The following is a 25,802-nucleotide window of genomic DNA, read 5'->3' as shown; positions in this document are numbered from 1 at the left end:
GGGACAAATGATCAACTTGCTGCCTGCCCTTAGATTCTGTGTCCTGCTCTAATTTATAAGCATCTTCAGGTTGCTGTCTGTGCATTCTGTCTAGTTTTCATAGCTGTATTTAGTGGAATATAGTCACTATATCTTACCAGGGGCAAAAACTTCACCTTTACTTTTTTAATATTTTTGTTGACTGTTTGGACATTTCACATCATGTACCCCGATGACACTCACTTCCCAGGCTTTCCAAGTATGTCCCTTCACCTTTGTGACCTCCTCACCCCCCCAAAAAAAAACCACAAGTCCAATTCGTGTTGCCTGTTATACTCACAGGAACATGGTCAAACTTCCAATAGCCAGCTCCTTAAGAAAACTGAGTCTTTCCCCACCCACACCCCGTCAGAATCCGTCAACTGTAGAAAGCTAAACTTCAGCATCCTTATCACAATTTTAAAGAGATCTCTTCAACGGTTTCCTATCTAGGCTGTTACTTTTTTTTTTTTTTGCGGGGGGGGGGGTTGTCACCAAAGCCTTCTATGTTTCTCGTTCTTAACTGTGAGTCTGCAGGCATCTATTCCACTGCAAAAGTAGCTTCCTTGCCCTTTATAGTCAGCAGAAACACGGATCATGGACTTCCACATAGTTTCTGGCAACAGCACAGATCTCAGACATCAACATGGCCTCAGATAGCTGCATAAGGTCATGGAGTTTTACCTTATCAATAAAAACAAAGAAAATAGACAGTCCTCACCCCTCCCCAGGATGAGATATTTATAAATAGTCCGTCTTTTTCTGATTTCATTTTCATGGGTTGTCTGGAAGGTCCAAAGAAGTTTCCCAACTAAAGGAAAAACTTTTTAAAATATTCTTCTAAATGTCTGTGAATTCTGAGCTTTTCACGAATATCTGCTAGAAACAGGCACAATTTCTGGCCCTTTGTGACCATTGAATCTCGTTTTCTAGTCCTTTAGATGGCTGTCTGCAGGTGGTAGTAATTCACATGCGTGCAAGGATCAGCTCTCTGCTGAATACTTAGCTGGGTGGTGGGCTCAAAACATGATGATTTTTAATTATCTGAAATTTTCATTATGGGAACCAATTTTCTTTGAATTGTATATATCCCAAGTGGGAGTAAAAAGTACCACCTAGTACATTTTAATTTGTCTAAAATTCTGTCTGTGTTCTGTATTGAAATGGCTTGTCAGTCAGTCTTCACTCTGTCAGAATCAGTCTTCGGTCCTTGGGTTCTCCCTGGTCATGGTGCTTATGGCACTGGGTTTCTAGAATCCTGAATACTTATTTTTATCTTGCTAGGTCACAAATTCCATGTGAATAGAAGCCTTTTCAGCCTACTTCTCTGTTTGTGGAATGTGGCACCTGCTTTTGTTGCTCTGGCATGGGGTCCTCCCTAGGATTTCAGTGTGATAAAAACATGTCCAGGTCTCTTCCCACCTTCAAAGCACAAGCCATGAGGTTTTCTTCTTTTCCCCCAACTCAGGCCTTGGGGCTTTGGTCCCTTTCAAAAGTCCTGTTCAGAACCACTATTTTCTCCACAGAGGCCTTCTCATGGGAGGAGTGGAGGACCTTTGCTCTCACTGTGCTTGCCAGGAGCCACATTATTCCATCCAATACCTCTTATCACACATGGCTTAGATGTCCGTCTAGTATTTCTACATTATCAGGGCCAGCTTTTGTCAATGTCCTTATTTCACTGCAGTACTACTCGTGATGCTGGCTCAGAATTTATCAATGTTACAAAATTCAAAATTTCTGACCTTTCACATTGTGTTTTTCCTTAGTGTTCTGAGTCCTTGGTTTTCTTCTGGCTTTTTAAAGGTAACAGCTGAATTAATTGGAAATATTTACATCCAGGTACTATTAATTGGATTTTCACTTTCATTTCTTTATGAGTACTTTTTCTTTCCTAGTGTTCTTTTCTTTCATAACTGTTTTTAGTGTCCCACTGACATGCTTGTACCGCTTTTTAGTACCCCGCTAGGTCATGATCGAATCAACTGATATGACACTGCTCTGTTACCTGTTATTTTTCTGCTTCTGAATCCCTGAACATGTCCTCCAGACCAGTCATCTTTCCCAGTCAGTGATTCTGATCTCCATGCAGGAGACCTAACCTCAGGAAGCCTTGTTTCATGTCTCCATCCCAGTTTGTCTGGTCTCTTTTTTTTTTTCTGTACACAAGGAATGAAGCCTGCTATAGTCAAGTCTGCCACTCATTCAGCTCAAGAGCTTAAACGCCACTTGGTGGCACTGAGATCCTTTTTACCCTTCCCTGGATTTCTTCTTCCCAAGTCAGGGTCTGCCAGTTAAACACACTAGGAATAACCACAGCGTATCCTAAATGTATCAGTGTTACATTAAGGAAAATAAATCAAACACTTTCCCTTGGAGTAGTTATACCAAGAGCAAGCCAAGAATTGAATCTCTACTTCTCTTCCTGTGTCTTCTGTCATCTCTTGGTAGCATATTTTTTCGTGCCTCTGTAAACTGTCTGCTTTATGAGTCTGAATCTGTGCCTGCCTGAATGTTGTCTTGCCTATCCCTGTGTCTATGTGTATCTCTCACAAAGGCCTTTGCTCTGTTTTTATTGAATAGTACAGAAAATACCACATGGAGAAGGACTAAGGGATACTTTACAGAAATCTTTAGTAAAGTTTTACAAGGGATAAAACATTACTGACCCTCACTGACCCCCCCATAACAAACAGTTCTTCAAATGGATTCATCAATCTATATTCATGTTGCTTCCAACATTATGGTAGATATTTGTTTTATGAGGTTAATTTCACCATATTTTCTGTTTTTAACATGTATTATTATATTAGTCAGGCTTATCCAGAGGAACAGAACTTAGAGAGGGTGAGGGAGGGGAAGAGAAGGGAGAGAGAAAAAGGGGGTCATTAGAATAGCCTACAGGCTATGTTCTAGCTAGTCTAACAGTGACTGTCTACCAGTGGAAGTTCTAAGAATCCAGTAGATGTTCAGTGTGTAATGCTGGATGTCTCAGCTGGTCTTCAATATACACCAGAATCCCAAAAAAGAGAAGTGGGCTCTAATGCCAATGAAGGAATAGACTTGCTGCACACAGGCAAGGACACCAAAAGATGTGGCCAAGAGTAAAGGTAGATCTGTCCACCTCAAAAGATCTGTATGAAAGGTATGTCTTACTCCCTCAAAGACCTGGATTAGAAGTGTGTCTTCCCATTTGAAATGATTTAATTAAGAAAAAATTCCTTTAGTCCATTATTGTCATGGCAGGAATGTGGTGGCATGCAGGCCGACATGGTGCTGGAGAAGGAGCTGAGAGCTCTACATCTTGATCTGAAGGGAATAGGAGACTGTGTGCCACACTGGGTGCACATAGGAAACCTCAAAGCCCCCTGACACGCTTCCTCTAACAAGCCACATCTCCTAATAGTGCCACTCCCTATAGACCGGACCAAGTATTCAAATACATGAGTCTGTGGGGACCATACCTATTCAAACCACCACAAAACCCTTGCACAGGTGTCCCCTGCCATTTGGATTTTAGTTAATCCCAGATGTAGTCAGTTGACAACCAAGAATGGCCACCACAATTATAATATGTATGTGTGTATGTATATACATATAAGTATATGTATATGTACATATGTGTGCATCTATATTATACATATATATACATACACTTGTGCATTACTCATGATTCAGTGGCATAGAAGAATATATAACTTAATATGTCAGCTACTCATTAGCTTAGGTTGTAAAAATTGATTACGTGGAAAATCCAAGGCAAGTAAGATTGTGTGTAACATTCTCTTAAAGATAGGTCAAATCTGATAGACTATGGTAAGATGGAAGGGGAGAGGACCTCCCCTATCAGTGGACTGGGGGAGGGGCATGGGAGGAGAAGAGGGAAGGAGGATGGGATTGGGAGGGGACAAGGGAGGGGGCTACAGCTGGGATACAAAGTGAATAAATTGTAATAAATTTAAAAAAAGAAAAAAGATAAAAGGTAGGTAGGTCAAATCAACAGGTGAGTATATAGTATGATGTCAGTTTTCAGTCCTAAGTGACTCTAGGCTGTGCTATTAACTCAGGCTTTAAAGTCCAGTAAAAGTTACAATCTCTTTGAATATGGGATTTTTTTCATAATAATGTATCACAATATAGTAGGTGAGGCATTTATTTTGTTTGATACTCTAAATTTTGTGTGCATAGTAGCTGATGATACTTCTCACACCGCTTGCTGTTTTCTTTCAGGATTGTTTTTAACAGAAACAGCTCTAGTTCACTCTTAGTGACCATACAGTATGTCGTTGTACAATGCAGTAGATTAGTTCCATGTTTTCACTACTTAAAGCAGTATCAGTTCTTACAACTCGTATTCATTATTCAGGAAGCTTTCTCCACAGCTTATGTATTGTATCAGGGTTAGTTATTTGGCGCTTGAACGCAGAAAGAGCTAGCGCTTTTCACTGTAGCTCACACATTGCAGGGTTCTGATAATACAGTGAATGAATTCTAGCTAAAAGTCCTAAGAACATTTTTGACAGTGAATAGATATTTTATAGAAGACCATTGTACAATTTCAAGAAAATAATTATTTTTCAAAACAATAGAGTTAAAATACTTGATGTTTTGACAAAAGATATTACGTTCTATGGGCAGTTTAATCACCACTTGAAAATCTGAACATGAGAGTTTTTATGTGAGGGACATTTGGATCCTTTCCAGTTTTCAGCTATTACAAATAAATCTGCTATGAACATCAGTATACAAGTTTTTCATGTTAGCTTACATCTCCATTTCTCTGAGATAGGAGCCTACGACAGCAATTGTTGGATCAAGTGTTTTAAAATATATGCCTGAACTCTATATGTTGATATTCTAAATGACTTTATATGTGTATTCATGAAGAACATTGATCTGTATCTGGTTTTGATATCAGGGTAATACTAGTGCTAAAAATGAATTAGGAAGTATTCTTTCTCTTATATTTTCTGGACAATAATGTGTGAAATTGTAACTCAATATTTGGTAGACTCTTCTGATAAAATAACCTTAGCCTAGGGACAATATCCTTGCACAGTTTTTTTTTAATTTTATTATTATGATTATTATTATTTTACTTATTACAATTTATTCACTTTGTATCCCAGCTGTAGCTCCGTCCCTCTTCCCCTCCTAATTCCACCCTCCCTCCCTCTTTTCCTCCCACAGTCCTCCTCCAGTCCACTGATAGGGGAGGTCCTCTCCCCTTCCATCTGACCCTAGCCTATCAGGTTTCATCAGTACAGGCTGCATTGTTTTCTTCTGTGGCCTAGTAAGGCTGCCCCCCTCAGGAGGAAATAGGATCTTACTATGCAGTTCTGGCTGCCCTGGAAGTCACTATGTAACCTAGAATGGCCTAGAACTTACAGAGATCTGTCTGCCTCTGCCTCCTGAGTGCTGGGATTAAAGACAAGTGCCCCCAGGTCTGGCCTTTAACTGGGATTTTCATGTTATCCATTTCACAGTGTGTTTTTGTCCAGGCTGTGAAATTCACACATGTTGCTGACAGTATCTCTGCATTTTCTATGCACTAATCAGCCGATGGTATTAATTTTTTTTCTTCTGTCTTTTTTTTTTTTTTTTTTTGTCAGTCTAGTGAGAGTTTTGTTGATTTTGGTGATCTTTTCAAATAACCTTTTGAAATAACATTGACTTTCCCATTTTCAATTGGTTGGTTGCAATTCTCTGTTATTTTTACTCTTCTGCTTGATTTAGATTGATATTTTTCTTTCCTTCTAGTTTCCTGAGCTTAGATTATTGCTGAAGACTCCCTTTCTTTGGTGTTTGATTTTTTTGTTTGCTGTGAACTCCCCTCTTAGTGCTGCTGTAGCTACGTTCTACACAGTTTGATACATTATATCTTATCCAAGAAAAAATGGACCAAGGAGAGTTAAACGAGCCAGGAAGACTTTATCTAAGACTATTGCAATAAAACGGGGAGGCTGAACTCAACTCCAAATACAACAGAGATGTGTAGGGACTTAACACATACAAGCAGGGTGAGGGGTCAGTGCATGGAAAATTACAAAAAGGAATTTGGCTAGGTGTCTAGGTAGGAGGATCCTAGCTAAACTTAGCCACAAATCTTTTTTTTGTTTTTGGTGTTTGACAGGAAAAAATTCTGCTTGTCTAAAAGTTTTCTGTCTTGCAAGGCTGCATGTAACAGTAGTCTTTTGTTAGAAGTTTTTGTTTTGTTTGGTTTTCATCTGTGGCTACTGGTTTCTCTAGCACCCAGTTTGAGACATCTTAGACACAGAAAAATTATGGAGCCCAGTTATGTCTAGTTCCATAGATTTTGTATTCCCTGACCATTCTTTTTTTTCTATTCAGCTTTCAGAGTTCTTTATCTTTCCTGTGTGCCTAGTGCCAGGGTTTTAGTGACAAAAAGAAGAAAAATATGTTTACGCCACTTTCCTGGAAACAGAAGCAGCTTAACTGAACAAAATACTTCACAGCACAAAGATGGTTTTGACATAGCATCTGATATGTATTCATTCCTGCCCCTGTGGTATTGAGAATCTGCCAGCCATTGGGGCTGAGCCTCTGTCTCTCCACAGAGAAAGGAAATACAATTGAGAATAAGGAGTCCTCAGCTCTGACTCTCAATTAGAACTTGAAAGAGCATAGAAGAAAGAAGAGCATCAGGCACTAGAGACCTAACAGTGTTTTACTCTTCATTTCTAAGTTGAATTTCAGAAGTTTTCCTGCAGCACCCAGACTCAGCCTGGCGTTTGTCAGTTTAACACAATAAGAACACACTGGAATCTGCAGCTCCCACTTGTTAGGAAGGGGTTGAAGGAGAGGTTCTGAGAGGGAAGAGACAGTGCAGTTCAGAGTTGAGTTGGGTGGCAGGGAGAAGGGGAGCTCTGCAAAGGTCCTAGCCCTGCCCTGGGGTTTAAAATCCAGTGTGTGGGGAACAATCAGAGAAGAACATACAGCCCTAACGGTGGTGCTATCTATGGGGTTTGGGGCTCTGTCCCCCAACCCCTAAGCTTAGAGGAGGCAGTCTTTGTAGCAGCATTAAATTAACACTCTGAGTGTGTTTTTCAAGTAAAGCACAGCCTCCGCCAGAGCAATAAACTCCTGGGTTCTGGATGCCTCTAGTGTAGAAATGAAGGCCTTACATTTTCCCACTCTGTCTGCACCCTGGAAAGGAGCTGTGACTGGTACAGTCCAAGGCTGGCTCTAAAAGAAAGGCACATCTGAGTTTCAGAATATAGTGATGTCACCAGGATTAAATATAGGGCCATGATGGGAGACAGAGATGTCAGATACTTGTTGCAGTGAGTTTACAGACTGTAGTCCTGTTGTGGACACTTCATTCTGGGCAGGGAGCCCAAGCAGAAATAATCAAAGCTAGAAAGATGAGGTAAATCCCAAGCTGGTAGCATGGGACCTTCCTACTAGTGTCATGGAGTCATATGGATTCTCCTACTACCCACCACCACTGATAACACTGCAAAGGAGGAGCACAGGTAGAGGGAGAATGATGGGGTAAGGTGAACTACACTGAGTGTATGCTCTTCCCCAAAACCCTAACTTGAGTTCAAGGTGTTGCTCATCTATATGTATTCATTCAACTAAACTCAAGATGATCTACACAGTTAAGGATATTTCTAAGCCTACCTGTGTCAGATGTCTTAGGAAGGGGCATTTTCAGGTAAAGTCTATAAGAGCAGGCCCAGAAGATTCTTTGCCCATTTCTCATTGCCACTGTTGCCATGGTCCTAGCAGATCTTGGAAGCAGTTGTTCAGTTTCTCTCCAGTATTGAGGAAAAATGTTTCTGTGCAGCTTCTGCTAAAGTCTGAAGAGGAATTTTTTGCAGCTCTCCTCAACAAACAACTTTGTCTGTACCTTATTGATAGAGATTTCTTATACTGTATATATGGTGTGTGTGTGAAACCGTAGATATGTGTGTAGGTGCTCATGCATATGCGCATAAGCAAAGTTGATACCAGAAATCTTCCCCAGTCTTCTACCTTATTCTTTAAGGCACAATCTTTCACTCCAACTTAGAGCTCACCAATAAAGCTGGTTAGTCTTTCTACATAGCTTCCAGTGGGGCTCTCCTGTCTCTGCTTTCTGAGCCTGAAATTACAGATGGGCCACAGTGCCCACCCAGCATTTATGTGGGTTCTGATAATAGGAATTCCCATCCCAGTTGTCAAGCTTGCATGGCAAACCATTTTAGCCCCTGAGCCATCGTCCAGCACCTGTAGCTGACCTTATTTTTTTAATTTACTATCTATGCGTGTATGTGTGCGTATGTACATGTCACAGCACATGTATGGCAGTCAGAAGACAACTCTATGGAATCTGTTCTCTCCTTCTGCATTTTCATGGGTTCCAGGAATCAAACTTGGTTCATTAGGTTTATGTGGAAAGTGTTTAAGCCACTGAACAATCTAGTGGTTGAAATGTTTTTTAAAAAAATTACTGGTCAGGATGTGGAACAATAGACATTCTCATTTACTGCTGGCAAGAAAAAGGCAGGTGTTTCGTATAGCTAACCCTTGCTACTTTGTAGGTTCTTCTTTTTCCCATCCTTTTCTCTCCAGTTTCTCCTACTATCACTAGATAGGAAAGAAGGATAGAGGGGAGAGATAGAGATCATTGAATCTAATTCCTTCTTTTTTAATGTGTGCATCCTGTTTATTCACATCACCTTACCTTCTTAGACAGACAGTAACTAATCTATAAATATACATTAGAGCAACTATGTGATGTTGACATAACAAAAGACGGATAAAACAATACCTTTTTTTTTTCCGAAACAGGGTTTCTCTGTTTAGCCTGGTCTCACTTTGTAGACCAGGATAGCCTCGAACTCACAGAGATCCTCCTGCTTCTTCCTCCCCAAGTGCTAGGATTACAGGTATGTGCCACCACTCCCCATGCCCAGCTAGAAAATACCAATTTTCAAGAGATATTTCCATAAAATAAGCATATTCAATATTTTTGTATCAAATTGTGTTTTTTAACTTTTTTTAATTTTTATTTTTTTCTTCACAATTTATTCATTATATATCCCAATTGAAGCTCCCTCCTTCAACTCCCTCAGTCTTACCTTCCCAAAGGGGGAGTTCTCCACCATTTGCCATCTCCCAATAACTTGTTAAGTCTCATCAGCACTGCTTAGATCCTCTTCCTCTGTAGCCTGGCAAGGCAGCGTCATCAGGGGCAAGTGATGAGAGAGCAGTCAACTGAGTTAATGATAGAGGCAGTCTCTGCTCCCCTCACTCAGAGGTCCACATGGAAACTGAGCTGCCAATCAGCCACATCTGATCAGGGGGTCTAGGTCTTCTCCATGCATGGTCCTCTGTTGGTGCATCAGTCTCTGCAGGACCCCCTGGGCTCAGATATTTTAGTTTTGATGGTCTTCTTGTGGGGCTCCTGTCCCCTCCATACTATAGAGGGTCCTCCGGAAGGATTCACCCCACAGGGGATCTAATTTCTTCTTGTTTCTTCTTTGAGCATGACTACTAACTGCACAGAGCTTAGTGGATGATAATGCCCCCTGTTGGTCTAGCAGTGGCAAACTCCAAGATGCTCACTGGGTGAAACTGGATGGGGACAAGTGACAACTTTTCTATCTTTACAACTTTGCTCTAAAACAAGAAGTTTTTTTTTTTTTTCTTTAAAAGTCACTCCACATAATAGACAATTTCATGGATAATTTTTGGTCTTCCTTATTAGATAAAAGGGGGGAGGGGCTAGAGAGATGCCCCAGAGGTTAAAAGCACTGGCTGTTTTTCCAAAGGTCCTGAGTTCAAATCAGCAACCACATGGTGGCTCACAACTATCTATAATGCGATCTGGTACCCTCTTCTGGCATGCAGGCAGAATACTGTATAAAAAAATAATAAATAAATCTTTTAAAAAACTTTATTTTGGGAGTTGATTTATTTAGTGTTAATAGCTCTGCTCTGTAGACATATTGGGGACACTTTATAGAAGCAATTCTTGTTGAAATGCTTTTTCTTGTGCAGTGGTTTTATATTCCTCTAGCATTAGTTGGCAGGCACAGCATTTCTCTGGCTTGTGCTCATGGCTGACACTGTTGTAACTGTTCCTGCCCTGTCAGCTGTAAAGGCACTGGTTACTAGCTGAAGCCCTCTGCTAAAGTGGATCCCAAATCCCCATTCATGCCTCAGCAAGTCTTACTGGACAGAATATCTATTGCAAGGTATCAAAGAATAAGGCAACAGTCAATTCATCCTAGTACCTGTTAGCAAGTACTAGAAGAGAAAAAGCTAAAGTCTTCTCTTTCAGGAAAGAAAAAAAAAATCCTTCTCAGAATTTCAGTCTTTCATATGACCAAAAGATATGATGTATGTTTTAACTTTTCTTGAGATGGTTAAAATGCACTATGTCAATTAAGTATCTGATGGGTTTTCTGTCATCCTGAGAGTTAATATATTATAAAACAAAATTTGATTATCAAAAATATTCCTTTACAATTCATCTAGGCACAATAAACTTAAACTTTACTTTCTCAAGACTAATAGAAAATCTATATAGTCCCTTTATTTTGGTAAAACAGCTGTCATTAGCACTACCAGGCTGCATTCTATGGGACATAATGTCGGGACCTGAGCCCCTATTTGCTGGCTGGCCCTGACCATACAGTGCTTTCTTTCCAAGAGCTGCCAGCTGTGTGTGTTAACTGCACATTGGCTTGATGTTGGTCTGACTCTGACAGGTGGGGAGCACAGGCCTATTTTGCACAACTGTAAACAGTGAGATTACTCAGAACCAGTAAGCTTTCCACATGCTGTTCACTATGTTGAAAAACTCCCTTTTCCTAGTTAGATTAGATCCTTCAGTGTATACTTGATACATAGTCTGAATGAATGCTGGATTTCATCACTGCCCTTTCTGTTCTGCTCTGATGTAACTGTGTTCTAAAGTCCTTTATTCCATGAATACTATGTATTAATTGTTTTGGATTTTTAAACCAACCTTGCATTTCTAAGACAGTTATCTCTTGGTCGTGATATATAATCATTTTTCTTTGTTAGTAGGTTTGGCTTGTTAGTAATTTGTTAGGAATTATCGTGCCTGTGTTTAAGAATGTTAGACTAGCATTTTCTTACTTCTGCTGCCTAGTTTTAATGACCAGGATGTCACGGATTCCATATGATTCACGGAATTCATGGATCCCTTACCCTTCTATTCTGGAAGTGCCTTTTTCATTGCCAGGGTGCTTTTTTTTATTTGTTTTATGGGTTTGTATTAGTAGTTTGTACTTTGTAGTTTGTATTTTGTGTCTATGTGATTGAAACTAAATTGAAACAAAATTCCAATATAAGGTTTTCTTTGCGTTACTTTTAATCAAATTTTCTCTTAATTAAGTCATGTTTTGTTTATTATTTGAAAATTTAATGCATGTATACAATGTACCTTAATCATATCCACACTCTACTTCCCCAATCCAAATTTTCTTAGGACCCTCCCAACATCTCAATTCCAATTTTATGCCTCTTTTAATTTTATTTTTAGCTCACTGAGTTCAGTTAATGCTGCCCATATGTTCATGGCTATGTGGTCATCCACAGGGGCACAAGGAACCTGCCAGTGGCCACTTTCTCCTCCCCATCAGCCATCAGCTTCCAAAGGCTCCTCAGCTAGAGGTGAGGCTCCAGTAGCCTCTCTCTTATCCGTGCTAGAATGTTTAACTGTTTTGATCTTGTGCAGGTCTCAGTAGCCTCTCTCCTATCCAACTTTTGATTTTTAACTTTTGATTTCATGCAACTCTTGTGCAGATAACTATAACTGTTGTGAGTTCATGTGTACAAGAAAGATGAAATACTTGCCCTATACGTCTTGTGTTTCTGTGAAACCTAAAAAGGTCACCTGAAAGATACAGCCTCTGGTATCATAGCTAGTCAGCGGGCCAAGACTAACTAGTACCCAGCAAATTCCATAACTAAAGTAGCCTGTTGTTCACTGTCCTGCCAAGCATAGCAGGGTGTAATGACAGGAGTTCTCATGCTTTAAACACTGGAAACAAGATGGAAGATGGCTGTTATCTATTATTATTATCATCATCATTACCCTGGTAAAGGTGGAAAACAAGGTCGCTCAAGAAAATCCCTTGAGGGCTTGTAAATGATACAGCCACTATCAGTCAAAAGCTAAGGCTGAAGCAGACACCAGTCACCAGGAGGAGCAGGGAAGGGATGCAGCAAAGCTGAGACCAGAATTTTCATGTTAAGGCATGGTAGGGAGTTTGTTTTCTTGTGCTTTTAGGTAATACAAGAGATGAAACCTCAAGCCTTTGTACATGATCACCAAGTATTAAATTCCAAATTAAATAGTGATTTTAAATAAAAAGTATAATGGACAGTTTTCCTAGAAATCTACCTTTAGGGTATTATAATTTTTACAAGTTTCACAATTAAGAAAGTTCATAATTTGGTCTACTGTCAAGTCACTGTATGTACCACAGACTCACACTGGCCAGAGTCAAGGCTGTTCTCATACTTGCTGACTGTAATTTTTGATGTCTCCAATGAAACTTTCATATTTGGCAGTTGTATTACATGACAATATGATTTTACATGGAATATTGGCATTATATATTTAATAAAATAGTTAATAGGATAGTATGTATTTTAAATACTTTTGAATGGTACAAATTAAGAGTAGCTATTATCTTATTAACAGAATATCCAGGGTATCTCAAAGCACCCAATTCAGATTTCTAAGCCTCGGAATTTTAAAGGTAACACATTACTTTCTGCCTTGTTAAAATCTTGGGGACATTTCTTAAAACCCAGAAGTGTTTATAATTACTTGCTTATAATGTAACTGCTATTATTTTCTGAAGTTCTCCTCTATGTTTGCATGACCAGTATTTAAACCTACACTGAAAAAATAAAAAGCAGCTGAAGTGATATAGTACCTCCCTTTCAGCAGTTTACACATTAAAATAGATAGTAATTATACCAGGGAAATATCTCCCTTCCCACTGTCTCTCCCCCACCAACTTCCCAATAAAGAACAAACAAATGCACAAACAATAGCACTGGCTTTTAATAAAATCTAAAGTTTTCTGGAGATGTTTATATAAGCATCTGAAAAGTCTTTCTTTTGAGCTATCCCACCGTAATGCTGATGGTAACATATCTAAAACAGAAAATTCTTATCTGGTAAAGGGTGCTAGGATGTTTACTCCCAACAAACGGTGGCCGGGTCAGTGCTGCTGCTTTGCTGGGGGCATTGACCAAGCAGTCACAGTAATATCACCAAAACCAAGAGCACTCCTTTCTAAATACAGTCACCTTGAGAAGAACCAAAAGAAAGCCACAGCAGCTGTGTCTTGGCAGCCCTTTTGTGCTATCTCCAGTGGGAACCACAGCTACATGGCTTCTGTGTAGATTTTCCAATCAGCGAGGCTCTGTCTCCAGTGCTTTACTAGAGTGGTTTTGGGTGTCAATGTCTGACTTCTTCCTTTCTTTATTATAACTGTAGATAGAACAGAGAATTTTGATAACAGAAAATTTTGTTCTCTTCCAACAGTGCTCATTTTTTAAGTTGTATTACTAGAAATAGTCACAAAATTAAAATCTAGACTTTTGTTTATGGATGATATTGAAATAACTCTGTATGAAGAATTATTGCAAGTCAGCTGATAGTGAAACTCTTCACATGCTCTTGAAATGATAATTCAGGTAAAGAAGAGGAGACAGTCACCATCTCTCCAAGAAATCTGTTTGTTTCCTCTGAAGGCCACACCTTCCTGGCAGCAGGTAATGTATAAGATGGTGGAGGGATGCCACTGTCCTTTTAGCTTGCTTTGTGCATTTTCATGCACTTCAAATATTTACCAACTAACTAATGCAAAGATACATATATAATTCCTTCTTTCAAATAATCCTAAAGTAAATACTTATATGAAACAAAGATTTCTTAAGCACATTAAAGAATAACAGGTCTTTGGCTTTCATGGTCCCCTCATTTTGCTATATTTTGATACCAGATACCCTTGCATAACTCATCCAATCTGCTTTCTCCTCCTTTGTCCTCCCACTATGTCCTCCCCTTGCTAACCCAGGCAGCCCTGCTAGCCACTGTGCCCCTGTACTTCAAACCTTACAGCCCCTCTTTTTCCTATTCTGTCTTTACTCATTGTAATCTTCTTGAGGTCTAGAAGCAGGGGCGCTGACTACCCCACCATGACACCAGCTTTCTACATACACACCACTCTCTTCCAAACTATACCTTGATCCATTTTTTCCATTTCTCTCCCTCTGATATACCAAATTATTTACTCAGAACGTCTCCATGGAAAAGGGTTCTGTGTCTATATTGTTCACTAACATATCTCAAGGGGATCCTGGCACACAAGAGGCCCTTCATAAAATTGTGATGAATGTAAAGATAAATGAACATGGCCTGGAGGCTTTGTTGACCTTGCAAGAGGAAGGACAGGTGTTTGGAATTGCTGGCATAGAAAAGAGCCAATAGTTCTAAGGCTAAGGGAGTCTGGCATATGGGAAGAGGTGTGTTGACCTTGAGCCCACTGAGAGGCATTGTAAGAGTGGCTTAGGGTGGGTCAATGATGGGGCACCACTGGTGAATTCAAAACTGACCCAGAACTCTGTCTCACAGACTTTTCACAGATTGAATTGCGCATTCTTGCACATTTATCTGGGGATCCAGAGCTTTTGAAGTTATTCCAGGAACCTGAAAGAGATGATGTATTTTCTACCCTGACTTCACAGTGGTAAGATAACAAGCCACTAAAAGTATCAGGAATGCAGGAATGCTGATATGATTTTAAAAGTCTGAAGTTATTCCAAATCTATTTTCATAAGAAAGAAGTTAAATTTCTCTCCAGTAGTTAATCATTTTAAAAAGAAGAGTAGATGACTAGGATGCTGAATACTTCCGAATTATGAAGGAACTCGTGACTCGTGCCACTAAAAACAAGTGTAAGAAGAATGAAAAAATAGCAAGTGCGAGGCACAGGAGGAGCACAGGTGGCGCACGTGTGGCCTGTGGGCCTCCTGTTAAAGGCCAGTGTCCTTTCTGTGCCTGCCCCAATCCCTGCCATGCAGAGCAGGGACATATGGGCCTCGGGTGGCAACCTCCAACTCTATGGCTCACACTTTGGGAATTAGGATAGTTTTTGTCAGGTTTTGTTGAGGTGTGCCTCTCTGCTGTTGGACACTACCTATTTTTCTGAATCACCATTCTTGGGCACTAACTTTTCTTCCTCCCAGTAGAAGAGCAGCAAGCTGCCTGCTAGGCAGGTGAAAAGAGCAGGTGCAGGCTTCTGATCTCACATAGCTCTCTGATCTGAAGTAAAAGAATGCTCCATGGAACCTGCTGCAATCATCTGTTGTATCTCACTTTCCAAGCAGAATTGTGCTGTCCATTTAAAGGGAGGCCAGCTGGCTCTGCTCAGATGAGGAAAACCTAGAGACTGTAACTGGCTTGGATCATGAGGGTGTTCACCTTAACGGATATGTCACTGCTAGACAGATTCAGGATTCTGGTATAAGGAAGAGAAGGAACAGGGTAGCTGCTGGTGGAAGGTCCCTGCCTCAGCTGTCACCATCCCCTTTCTTCAACCACGGGTACTGACTTCCTCTCACCTTGAGCCTCTTGCATAATACTGCTTCCTGTTACTTTCTTCTTTCCCCTCACCTTCATCACACCTCTTAAAAACTGCTTATGTCAGAAGCCTTCTAGAAAGGGTGTCCTGGCCCCCACACATGGTCCTGTTTGCCTCTCAAGTACTCATTTCTGTTGTTGTTAGTCTTCCCTGGGGCATGTAACCATCATGGGGGCATGACTGCATACCTCCAGATTAGGCACCAGCTGCTATAGCCCATTTACTGCTCTTCTCTAGCTAGTCCCCAGAACAAATGGTGTTCATTTCAGTCAAGCCTCTCTTTACTTTGCACTCAGGAAGGCCCATTCCTAACTTCATCCAAACATGGCCTGCACTCACAATGTTCTGAGCTCTCTTTGACACACCAACCTGACTTTTCCTAGCTTAGTTGCTCCCTGTCTAATGTATGTATATATGGAAGTACCAGCTCTGTTCCCCGCTGCACCCTGTTAAGCTCTGGAGCTTGCAGAGCATCTGCTGGATAAGTGGAAAGTGCAGAGTCTAGGCCCCCTGTACATTTTCACCAGAACACCAGCACCATAAACTCTTATTTAGTAATAAAAGTCAGGAACTGTATTATGTAAAAGAGCTAGGGTGAGAATGTAGTACTGCTGTGTGCTAAGATGGACTTAACAGAGAGTAACCATGAAAATGGTGTTAGGTCAACAGGGAATTAAGCAGATGAAAGAAATGAACAGTATGGTGGTTTGAGTAGGAATGACCCCCCATAGTCTCATTTATTTGAATGTTTAGTCACTTAGAAGAGTTAAGAGGTATGGTCTTGTTTGAGGAAGTGTGTCACTGGGAGTAGGGTGTAGCTCTCAACTGCTTCTCCAGCACCATGCGCCTGCCATGCTCCCTGCCATGATGACAGTAACTAAACCTCTGAAACTATAAGCAAGCCACCAATTAAATGCATTCTTTTATAGGAGTTGCCGTGGTAATGGTGTCTCTTCACAGCGCTAAAGCAGTGACTAAGACAAACAGAATCCTTACTAAGTACAATAAGAGGCGTTCTGGCTGGAAATGGGGGGTTTTACATTGTAGAGGAATGTGATCAGGAGCCAAGTCTAGCTGATAAGCATTAGCTTGAAGTCTTACCACCTGCTCTGTTCCAGGGACTATTTTTCTTTCTGTCCCCATCCTCTGCCCTCCTTCTTAGCATTGCCCTGACCCTCTGCAATGCTGCCCTTTAATACAAGGGGCCTCTTACATGGCCAGGGTCCTCTCTCAGATTCTGCCTTCCTGAATCTTAGTACCACCAGATGCCCATTTGGTCCTCACCCACCTGCTCCCATGCTCAGCTGCCCAGCACCTCTCTGTCCTGTGCCTTTCATACATACAGTGATGTCATTCGTCTTCTTCACTACTCTGAGCTTCAAGGCCTAGCTCCTTTTATCATTAATTCAGGGTTCACAGGATATAAGTGAAGAATCACTTAGAACCTCTCACCTCTACTCAGTTCTAGTGGCTGTCTTTTCTTGGCTGAGGGTCCCTTTGCCCTCTCTTCTCTGGTTGCTGTTTTAAGCTCTGAGTGATACCAACAACTACTTTTCATCTCAAAGCCTAGGCACTAGAGAAACCTACGAAGTAGGAGTGATTGGATTTACTTGAATCTCTATGTTCTTGACACCTGGATTCATATCCTACAGAGGCCTGCTTGCCTCTATTGTTCTCCTGTCCCGACAGCTCCCTCCTCAGAGTACAAGGGTACTCAAGAAGTTACTTCATTCTCAAGAAGACAGTGTCTTGACTACTACAAACTACTAAAAACTAAATAAAATGACTATTCCTGTAACTATTTAGCAATTATATTTGTAATTTGAAAACTCTTGAAAAAGAAACCTCCATGCCTAGATGGTTTTGCTGAGAATTTAACTAGGTCTATAAAGAAGAAGTGACATCAGTTTATACAAAATAGAAAGAAGTAGGTGGATAGCTTTTCAATTCATTCTGTGAAACTAGTACCAGACAAAAAAAAATTTAAACTAAAGCAGAGTGAAGACTAATGTCACTAATGAATTTAGTGGAATTTACACATAAAAAAATAGAAACTCAGAGTTATTGCAGCAATGAAACAGTGTTTCAGCTTGCAAAAAATCAATCAACATAACATCATAAAATCAAGCTAAAGAATGAAATAATCTTGTTATGTTAGTTGTTGCAAAGTAAGTTCAACATTCATGATAAAAATCATGAATAACTTATTTAAAACAAATCAATAAGTTATAAATAGAGGTGAACAACCTCAATTTGATAAAAAATTGTTTAATTTTTTTTTAAAAAAGCTAAGTGGTACTTAATAGGGAAAATTAGAACACTTTCCCCCAGAACGAATAAAAACTAATTAAAACTGCAAGATAAGGTAAAGAAGTAACAAATATATTGGAAAGGAAGACACAAAACCTCCCTATTTTCAGATAACATGATTGTTATACAAGGAATATAAGCTAAACATTTTTTTTCTGATACAGGGTTTCTCTGTGTAGTCCTGGCTGTCCTGTGGATCATGCTGGCCTTTGTCTCACAGAGATCCACCTGCCTCTGCCTCCCAAGTACTGGGATTAATGGCATGTGCCACTGCCACTTGGCTCTAACATGTTATTTATTTATTTATTATTACTAGGCCTAGTATATGAGTTCAGCAAAGTCACAAGACTCAAAATCAACACCCAAAAATCAAATCACATTCTTTTAAACTGAAACAAACATGTAGAAAGTGAAACTAAAAACAACATCATCTATAGGCTCTGTAGAGAGACTGCACAGAGCCCCACATGGATGTTCTTACTTTACCAAGGTGTGAAAACCATGTAGGTTTTCAGCCAAACATCAGAGTTTGGAGTTCAATAGCTTTCCTTGCTAGTGATACACGGTATGGCACTCCCTACCGTAGGCAATGGTGGTGAGATGCCATCCTCAGACAGGTCTTCCACAGGGACAAACAGTATTCTCCCATGTGCTATGCTGTTAAGCCACAGTGTATAGCAGTTTAGCTGTACTAAGTTCATTTTCAACTGAAAAAAATTTTAATATATAAATGCAGGTTTATTGGAAGCAGCTCTCGGCTGCCATGCAGGGGGAGGGAGAGAGGGAGAGAGAAAGAGAGAGAGAAGAAAGACAGAAGAAGAGAGGAGAGATACATAGAGAGGGGATCAGAGGAGAGAGAGCAACTTAAAATATTTTTCAGTTTTAAATGGGCTTGCCAGAATAAAACCCAATTCATAGGGAATATCTGTTCTTAATTACTCAGTCAGCAAATATTTATGCCTAAAATTAGAAAATGCTAAAAAAAAATAGAATCAAAGATCTAATAAGTCAAGAGATATATTGTGTTTGTAGTATGGACAACTCAGTGCACGCATGTCAGCCCCCCTAAGTAGATCCCTGTGTTTACAATGCAAATCTTTTAAAGCCCAAGTAGTGTGTTTATACACATAGAGAAGTTTATTCTAAAATATATGTGGAGCGCATGGGGAAAAGACTCTAGACCAGCTAAAGCAGTCACTCTACTTGGTAAGAAGATTTAGTAAACAGTGATCTAGGGACAGTGATGTTGGGGAGGGCTAGAGACAGATCAACACAACAGGAATGAGGTGTCAAAATAGTCCCTCACAAATATGCTCAACTCATTTTTGGCAAAGGTTAAACGTGAGGCAGAAAAAGCATCCTCTTCAGATTTGTGTGAAGCTTATTACACATAAAGCTGATATGAAAAGTTCATGTTTGCGTTAGATATTATATGTCTTCTCGGCATTTTATTAGCTTGTAATAGTTCAGTGGAGAACTTCCAAAATAAGCTTTTAGTATTTGCATGATGGTTGCTTCCAACCTCCACAGCAGTAGTAATCTGGAATTTGTGACTTATACTATAATTAGTTGCTGTAGAAATGATTTTTATGTTTTTAACAGAGGACCAGAATAGCACATGGTAAAAATGCAGATCAAACACACTTTAAAATGCTTGCACTGTAAATGCTCCGTTGTTCCAAACACAACAAGCAAAAAAAAAAGTAAGCAAAAATATGTAGTAATATTTTTCAAAGTGGTAAGAATTTCCTAGGAAAACTGTGGAGGTTGAATATTTACATATAAAGATGTGGTTTATAAGAAATCATGGAGATCACCAGTGAGGCCACAGCTAGTGATGGAATGTAGTAAAGATGAAAAAGAAGCTGTAACAAACTATTCTTGCTGTGAGTCAAGAGGGCTGTAGGGTGTCCTGCCTATCTGATATATCAGGAGTCAGTCCCTTAAATACTACAGTAACAAATCCTAACCCATGGTCCTAGCTTAGGCTCTGGTGCCCAGCAATGAGGAGCTGTCTATTAGAAATGGAAGAGGGAATTGGGTAAAAATGTCACCTATGATTGCTAATAAAAATAATTGCACTAATAAACCTGAGGCTTTTGAACAAGGCAATAGAAGTCAAGAAAAATGCTTTGATAACTGTTGTCTGATATTGACAAGGTACTGTGAGAAAGAAACCAACTCAAGAAACAAACAGACAATGTATAGGTGGACATGAAAGAGAAATATGAGAGTCCAGAAATGTCAGTCTTGCTGACTTGAATACAGCAATTATTCTCATATTTACTCAGTAATCAATAAGCCTTAAATGGCCTGTGAACTAAGAACTTATAAAAAGGTGTACCCTTGCTGCCTACTGCTAATACATGGGAAAGATCTGGGCGACATAGCTCTGGAAAGAGGACAGTAAAGAGTAAACTTTTATGGTTCTCCCATACACCCTCAATTCGTTGTGGTGTCCACAATATCTACAGAGAGAACATATCTCTTGAGTTGTATTTTCCAGATACGTAGAGCAGACTGGAGTTAAGTGGAAGGAGCTGATGACATTTCTGAGAGCTGTACTTTCTATATGAACATTAGTGCTAGGTAAAATATTCTGTGATTATTTGAGACATAACCACTGGGCTTCTAGTTGTCTATGGACAAGAAGCAAGTTGAGCTTCATCCTCCCCATTCCATATTTGTATATCACACATCTTCCGTCAGGGCCTAGCCTGGTGAGTACCTACCACTGCCCAATACTTGTTTTTCCACAACCTGCAAGATCTAGCCGGAGTCCCACATCCTGTGCCACTGCCTAGTCCTGTACACAGCTATTATCTAGGCTTCTACCAGGACCTGTATCCACTCACAAGATCACAACCTTCACTTTACACTCAGACTTTTTCATTTCCTCCTCCAGGGTTGAGCCTGGTGAGTACCCTGTTCTCTTCACCCATACCTTTTCCACAATCTTCCCAATTTAGCTTGAGTCCCACAACCAGTGTATCAGCCTACTCTGTGCTTCTACAGAGGAGCTCTGGGCTTGGGGCCAGTATCCTCCATACCTGTCCATCATAACACAGGACACTCCCATGTCATATTCAACTTTTCCACTCAGACCTATCTATCTCCATACTTCCTAACTTGAAACAAGAAGCATGTCCTGTAAACCAGCCCAGTCCCCTCTGCCCACCTGACTGCATTCTACGCAAGACACTTCCAACCTCAAGACCCCCATACACACATTCTTTCTTTTCCCCACCCTGATATATTCATAACAAACTCAAAACTAACAAAGAAAGTCCACATGCCCAGATCTCATCAAAGGAATACAGCAATATAAAAGATGAAGCCAGTATCTTCTCTCCAGTACCTATTAGTGAATAGAAATGCTTGTCAATAAGAATTACCTAAATGAACTTCAATTCACAAAAGTTAAAGGAACGATCACAAATCTCCTCAAAATCAAGTTTAAAGAAGACACAGAGAAACAGCTCAATGAAATCAAGGAGAAAGGACTTAAGGAGAATAACTGCCTGATTGATGCTCAAGAAAACACACAAACATAATGCTAATGAAAATGGTGAAGACAAGCTGGGTATGGTGGAACATACCTGTAATCCCAGCACTCTGGGAGGCAGAGGCAGGTGGATCGTTGTGAGTTTGAGGCCAGGCTGCTCTACAAATCGAGTCCAGGACAGCCAAGGCTACACAGAGAAACCCTGGCTTAAAAAAAAAGAAAGAAAGAAAGAAAGAAAGAAAGAAAGAAAGAAAGAAAGAAAGAAAGAAAAAGAAAATGGTGAAAACAATCCAAGACTTGAGAACAAAATTCAATCAGGAGATAAAAACACTGAAGACTGAAGAAGAAATGAAGATGAAATTGAAAAACCATATAACCCAAATGGAAAATTCAAAGTAATGACTTACAAATTGAATGAATTAAACAGAAGACAGACTATCAGGTCTCAAAGATAAAATAGAGGAGATAGATAAAATAATTAAAAAAAAAACATGAAAAAAAAAACCCAGGAAATGTGAGACACCATGAAAAAAAAACAAACAAACCAAAAAACAAAAACAAAAACACCAAACCTTCGAATTATAGGCATAGATGAGGGAGAAGAATCTTGAGTCAGTGGCATAGACCAGGTCTTCAATAAAGTCATAGAAAACTTCTCCAAACCAAGGAAAGACAAAATAAAACAAAACAGAGAACACCAAATGCACAAGACCAGAAAATAAAATCTGTATAACATGATTAAAACACTAAGTATATATAACACAGAAAATGTATTGAAATCTAAAAGAGAAAGAAAAAAGATAAGTCACATATATAGGAAAATCCATCAGAATAAAAGCTTTTTTTCTCAGTGAAAACTTTGAAATCTAGAAGAACCTGGAGCAGTGCATTCCAAGTCCTAAAGATGATGACAGCCAACCTAAAATAATATATCCATCAAAACTCTCCGCCATTATTGGAGAAAGAAAAATTTTCCATGACATAAACGCCCTGAAAAAAATTTATATCCATCAAACCAAACCCAAGAGAAATACAAGAAGCAGTATTTGAGGTTGAAGAGATGTATGAACATAGAGAGACTGTGGGAAGAAATACAAATTCATAATTATTAAAACACAAAATGCCACTGAGAACATAAACAACATCATAAATGAACAACATGTTGAACACAACTAACACATTTCAATAATAAATCTAAATATTAGTGGCTTAAATTCTCCAATCAAAAAACACAGACTGTACTCCATTTTTTAATTGGATTACTTGGTTTGCTGCTTTTTCAGCTTCTTTAGTTCTTTATATATACTGGATATTAGTCCTCTGTCAGATATAGGGTTGGTGAAGATCCTTTCCCAATCTGTAGGCAGTTGTTTTGTTCTGATGACAGTGTCCTTTGCTTTACAGAAGCTTTTCAATTTCATGAGGTCCCATTTATTGATTGTTGCTCTTACAGCCTGTGCTGTTGGTGTTTGGTTCAGGAAGTTGTCTCCTGTGCCAATGAGTTCAAGGCTTTTCCCCACTTTTTCTTGTAAGCGGTTTAGTGTGTCTGGTTTTATATTGAGGTCTTCAATTAAAAAATGGAGTACAGAGCTAAACAGAGAATTCTCAATAGAGGAATATCGAATGGCAGAGAAACACTTAAAGAAATGTTCAACGTCCTTAGTCATAAGGGAAATGCAAATCAAAACGACCTTTAAGATTTCACCTTACAGCCATCAGAATGGCTAAGATCAAGAACACAAGTGACAACACATGCTGGAGAGGATGTGGAGAAAGGGGAACCCTCCTCCACTGCTGGTGGGAATGTAAACTTGTACAACCACTCTGGAAAGCAATCTGGTGCTTTCTCAGACAACTAGGAATAGTGCTTCCTCAAGATCCAGCTATACCACTCCTAGGCATATACCCAAAAGATGCTCAAGTATACAATAAGGACATTTGCTCAACCATGTTTGTAGAAGCCTTATTTCTAATAGACAGAAGCTGGAAACAGCCCAGATGCCCCTCAGTGGAGGAATGGATACAGAAATTGTGGTACATCTACACAATGGAATATTACTCAGCAATAAAAACCGAGGAAATCATGAAATTTGCAGGTAAATGGTGGGATTTGGAAAAGATAATCCTGAGTGACCTATCCCAGAAGCAGAAAGATGCACACGGTATATACTCACTCATTAGACATATAATATAGGATAAACCTATTAAAATCTGTACACCTAAAGAAACAAATCAAGAGGGAGGACTCTTGCTAAAATGCTCAATCCCTATCCAGAAAGGTAAAGAGGATGGACATCAGAAGGAGAAAAGAGGGAACAAGTCAGGAGCCTGACACAGAGGACCTCTGAAAGGCTCGGCCCTGCAGACTATCAATGCAGATGCTGAGACTTATGGGCAACCTTTGGGCAGAGTGCAGGGAATCTTGTGAAAGAAGTGGGAAACAGTAAGATGTGGAGAGGACAGGAGCTCCACAAGGAGAGCAACAGAACCAAAAAATCTGAGCACAGGGGTCTTTCCTGAGACTGATACTCCAACCAAGGACCATGCATGGAGATAACCTAAGACCCCTGCACAGATGTAGCCCATGGCAGTTCAGTATCGAAGTGGGTTGTAATCGGAACAAGGACTGTCTCTGACATGAACTGATTGGCCTGCTCTTTAATTACCTCCCCCTGAGGGGGAAGCAGCATTACCAGGCCACTGAAGAAGACAGTGCAGCCACTCCTGATGAGACCTATTTAATTGACTAGGATCAGAAGGAAGGAAAAGAAGACCTCCCCCATCAGTGGACTTGGGGAGGGGCATGCATGCAGCGGGTGCAGGAAGGGAGGGATTGGGATGGGAGGAGGGAGGGAACCACAGGGGGGATACAAAGTGAATAAAGTGTAATTAATAAAGAATTAAAAACACACACACAGATTGACTAAATGGATCAAAAAAAATTCATCTATCTACTTTCTACAAGAAAACACATCTTAGTTTTAAAGATAGGTACCACCTTATAGTAAAAGGATGGAAAAAAGCACTGAAATGGGATTTCAGAAAGTGATGAGCCCTTTAAAGAAAAGAGCCCATGGTGAGTGACTCTAATCCCTAGAGGAGGGAAGAGACACCACCTAAAGTTTCAGTTAACTTCAGCCTAACATGGCATACTAAAACTGAAAAGAGTGCCCTTACAGAGCACATTCTTCATTAGATCTCCATGAGTCTTTGTGAGCCTTTGGGAATAGACATCAAGGCTGAAAGCAGACTGAGAATTATGGGAAATTAACGGAAGGCATTCTGGACCTGAGACTCCAAGGGCAGAAAAACTGAGAGGAACACTACCCATCCTAAGTGTTCTGATAGTGTTTAAATCAAGATGCAGAAAGCCAGGATAGGACTAGGGGGCAAAGTGGCTTTTTAGAAACCCAGAAATTTACATTTGGTTTGTCACAGGGAGAGATATCTCTTGTGATCTGAAAAGCTGACAGCTGAGCCTGTATTTGTGTAGTTCTCATACTACTGACCCTACAGACAGAGAATTTCTGGACCCACTCACAAAGTGATTTAAACAAGTAGTGATCTGCATCAAACTATGATTGCAATAAAGTCAAAACCCAACATCACCGCTGATTAAGTTGACTTTGCTCCCAACTTTGTAGCCTGACAGGAGTGGTGTATCTTTTATAGGAAGTAAATGTTGCTTCTATACCCACTGTTATTTTCTGGAAAATGTGTAGTAGATAGTAATTCAGATAAGTAGAAGCAAGAAATATGCCCTGTGACCAAGAGAGTAAACAGTCAACAGAAGTCAATCAAAGAAACAGTTCATAAGCTGAAGTATAGCTTTTCATAGTTGATGGCTTCTGGTGAACAGTCAGGGAGAAGTCATTTTTGTTTAAGGGTATGGCCACTGGGAGTTTGACCAATGCTTCAGCGGACAGCCCTACACCCATGAGTATATGGGCAGCATAAATTAGACTTGGTGTTTTTTTGTTTTTTTTTTTTTTTTTAAGAAGGCACAAAACTGGAAGCATTCCCAGCATTCAGGAAGCAAAGGCAGGTAGATCTTTGTGTATTTCAGGGCATAGTGATACTCTGTCTCAAAACAAAACAAAACAAAAAAACCAAACAACTAAAGAATTTAGATGAAAAGGTGGGCTATACACGCTAAGATGTGAAAAACTTTAAAGACCTATAAACACTATAGAAAGGGATGAGATCATTAAAGTGAAGAATACCATATGAGAACAATGACAAAAAATGCAGTTTAGGCCAAGTGTGGTGATAGATGCCTTAAATCTCAGAACTTGGGAGACAGAAACAGGTGGGTCTCTATA

At 39.9% G+C, this 25,802-nt stretch overlaps 1 protein-coding gene across 1 annotated transcript in view; it reads left to right on the top strand.

Annotated features, from left to right (window-relative positions):
- Window positions 1–25,802, top strand: part of Poln (DNA polymerase nu) — a 125,102-nt gene that overhangs the window by 53,194 nt on the left and 46,106 nt on the right. The window contains exons 15-17 of the mRNA XM_055624249.1: window positions 12,710–12,767; window positions 13,717–13,794; window positions 14,657–14,771. Coding sequence (XP_055480224.1) covers window positions 12,710–12,767; window positions 13,717–13,794; window positions 14,657–14,771 — 251 coding nt within the window. The remainder of the gene's footprint in view (window positions 1–12,709; window positions 12,768–13,716; window positions 13,795–14,656; window positions 14,772–25,802) is intronic.

Source organism: Psammomys obesus, unplaced genomic scaffold (genome assembly GCF_907164565.1).
Source record: "Psammomys obesus unplaced genomic scaffold, mPsaObe1.curated_primary_1811, whole genome shotgun sequence".
Classification (NCBI taxonomy): Eukaryota; Metazoa; Chordata; class Mammalia; order Rodentia; family Muridae; genus Psammomys; species Psammomys obesus.
This window is presented reverse-complemented; position numbering and strand designations above follow the sequence as displayed.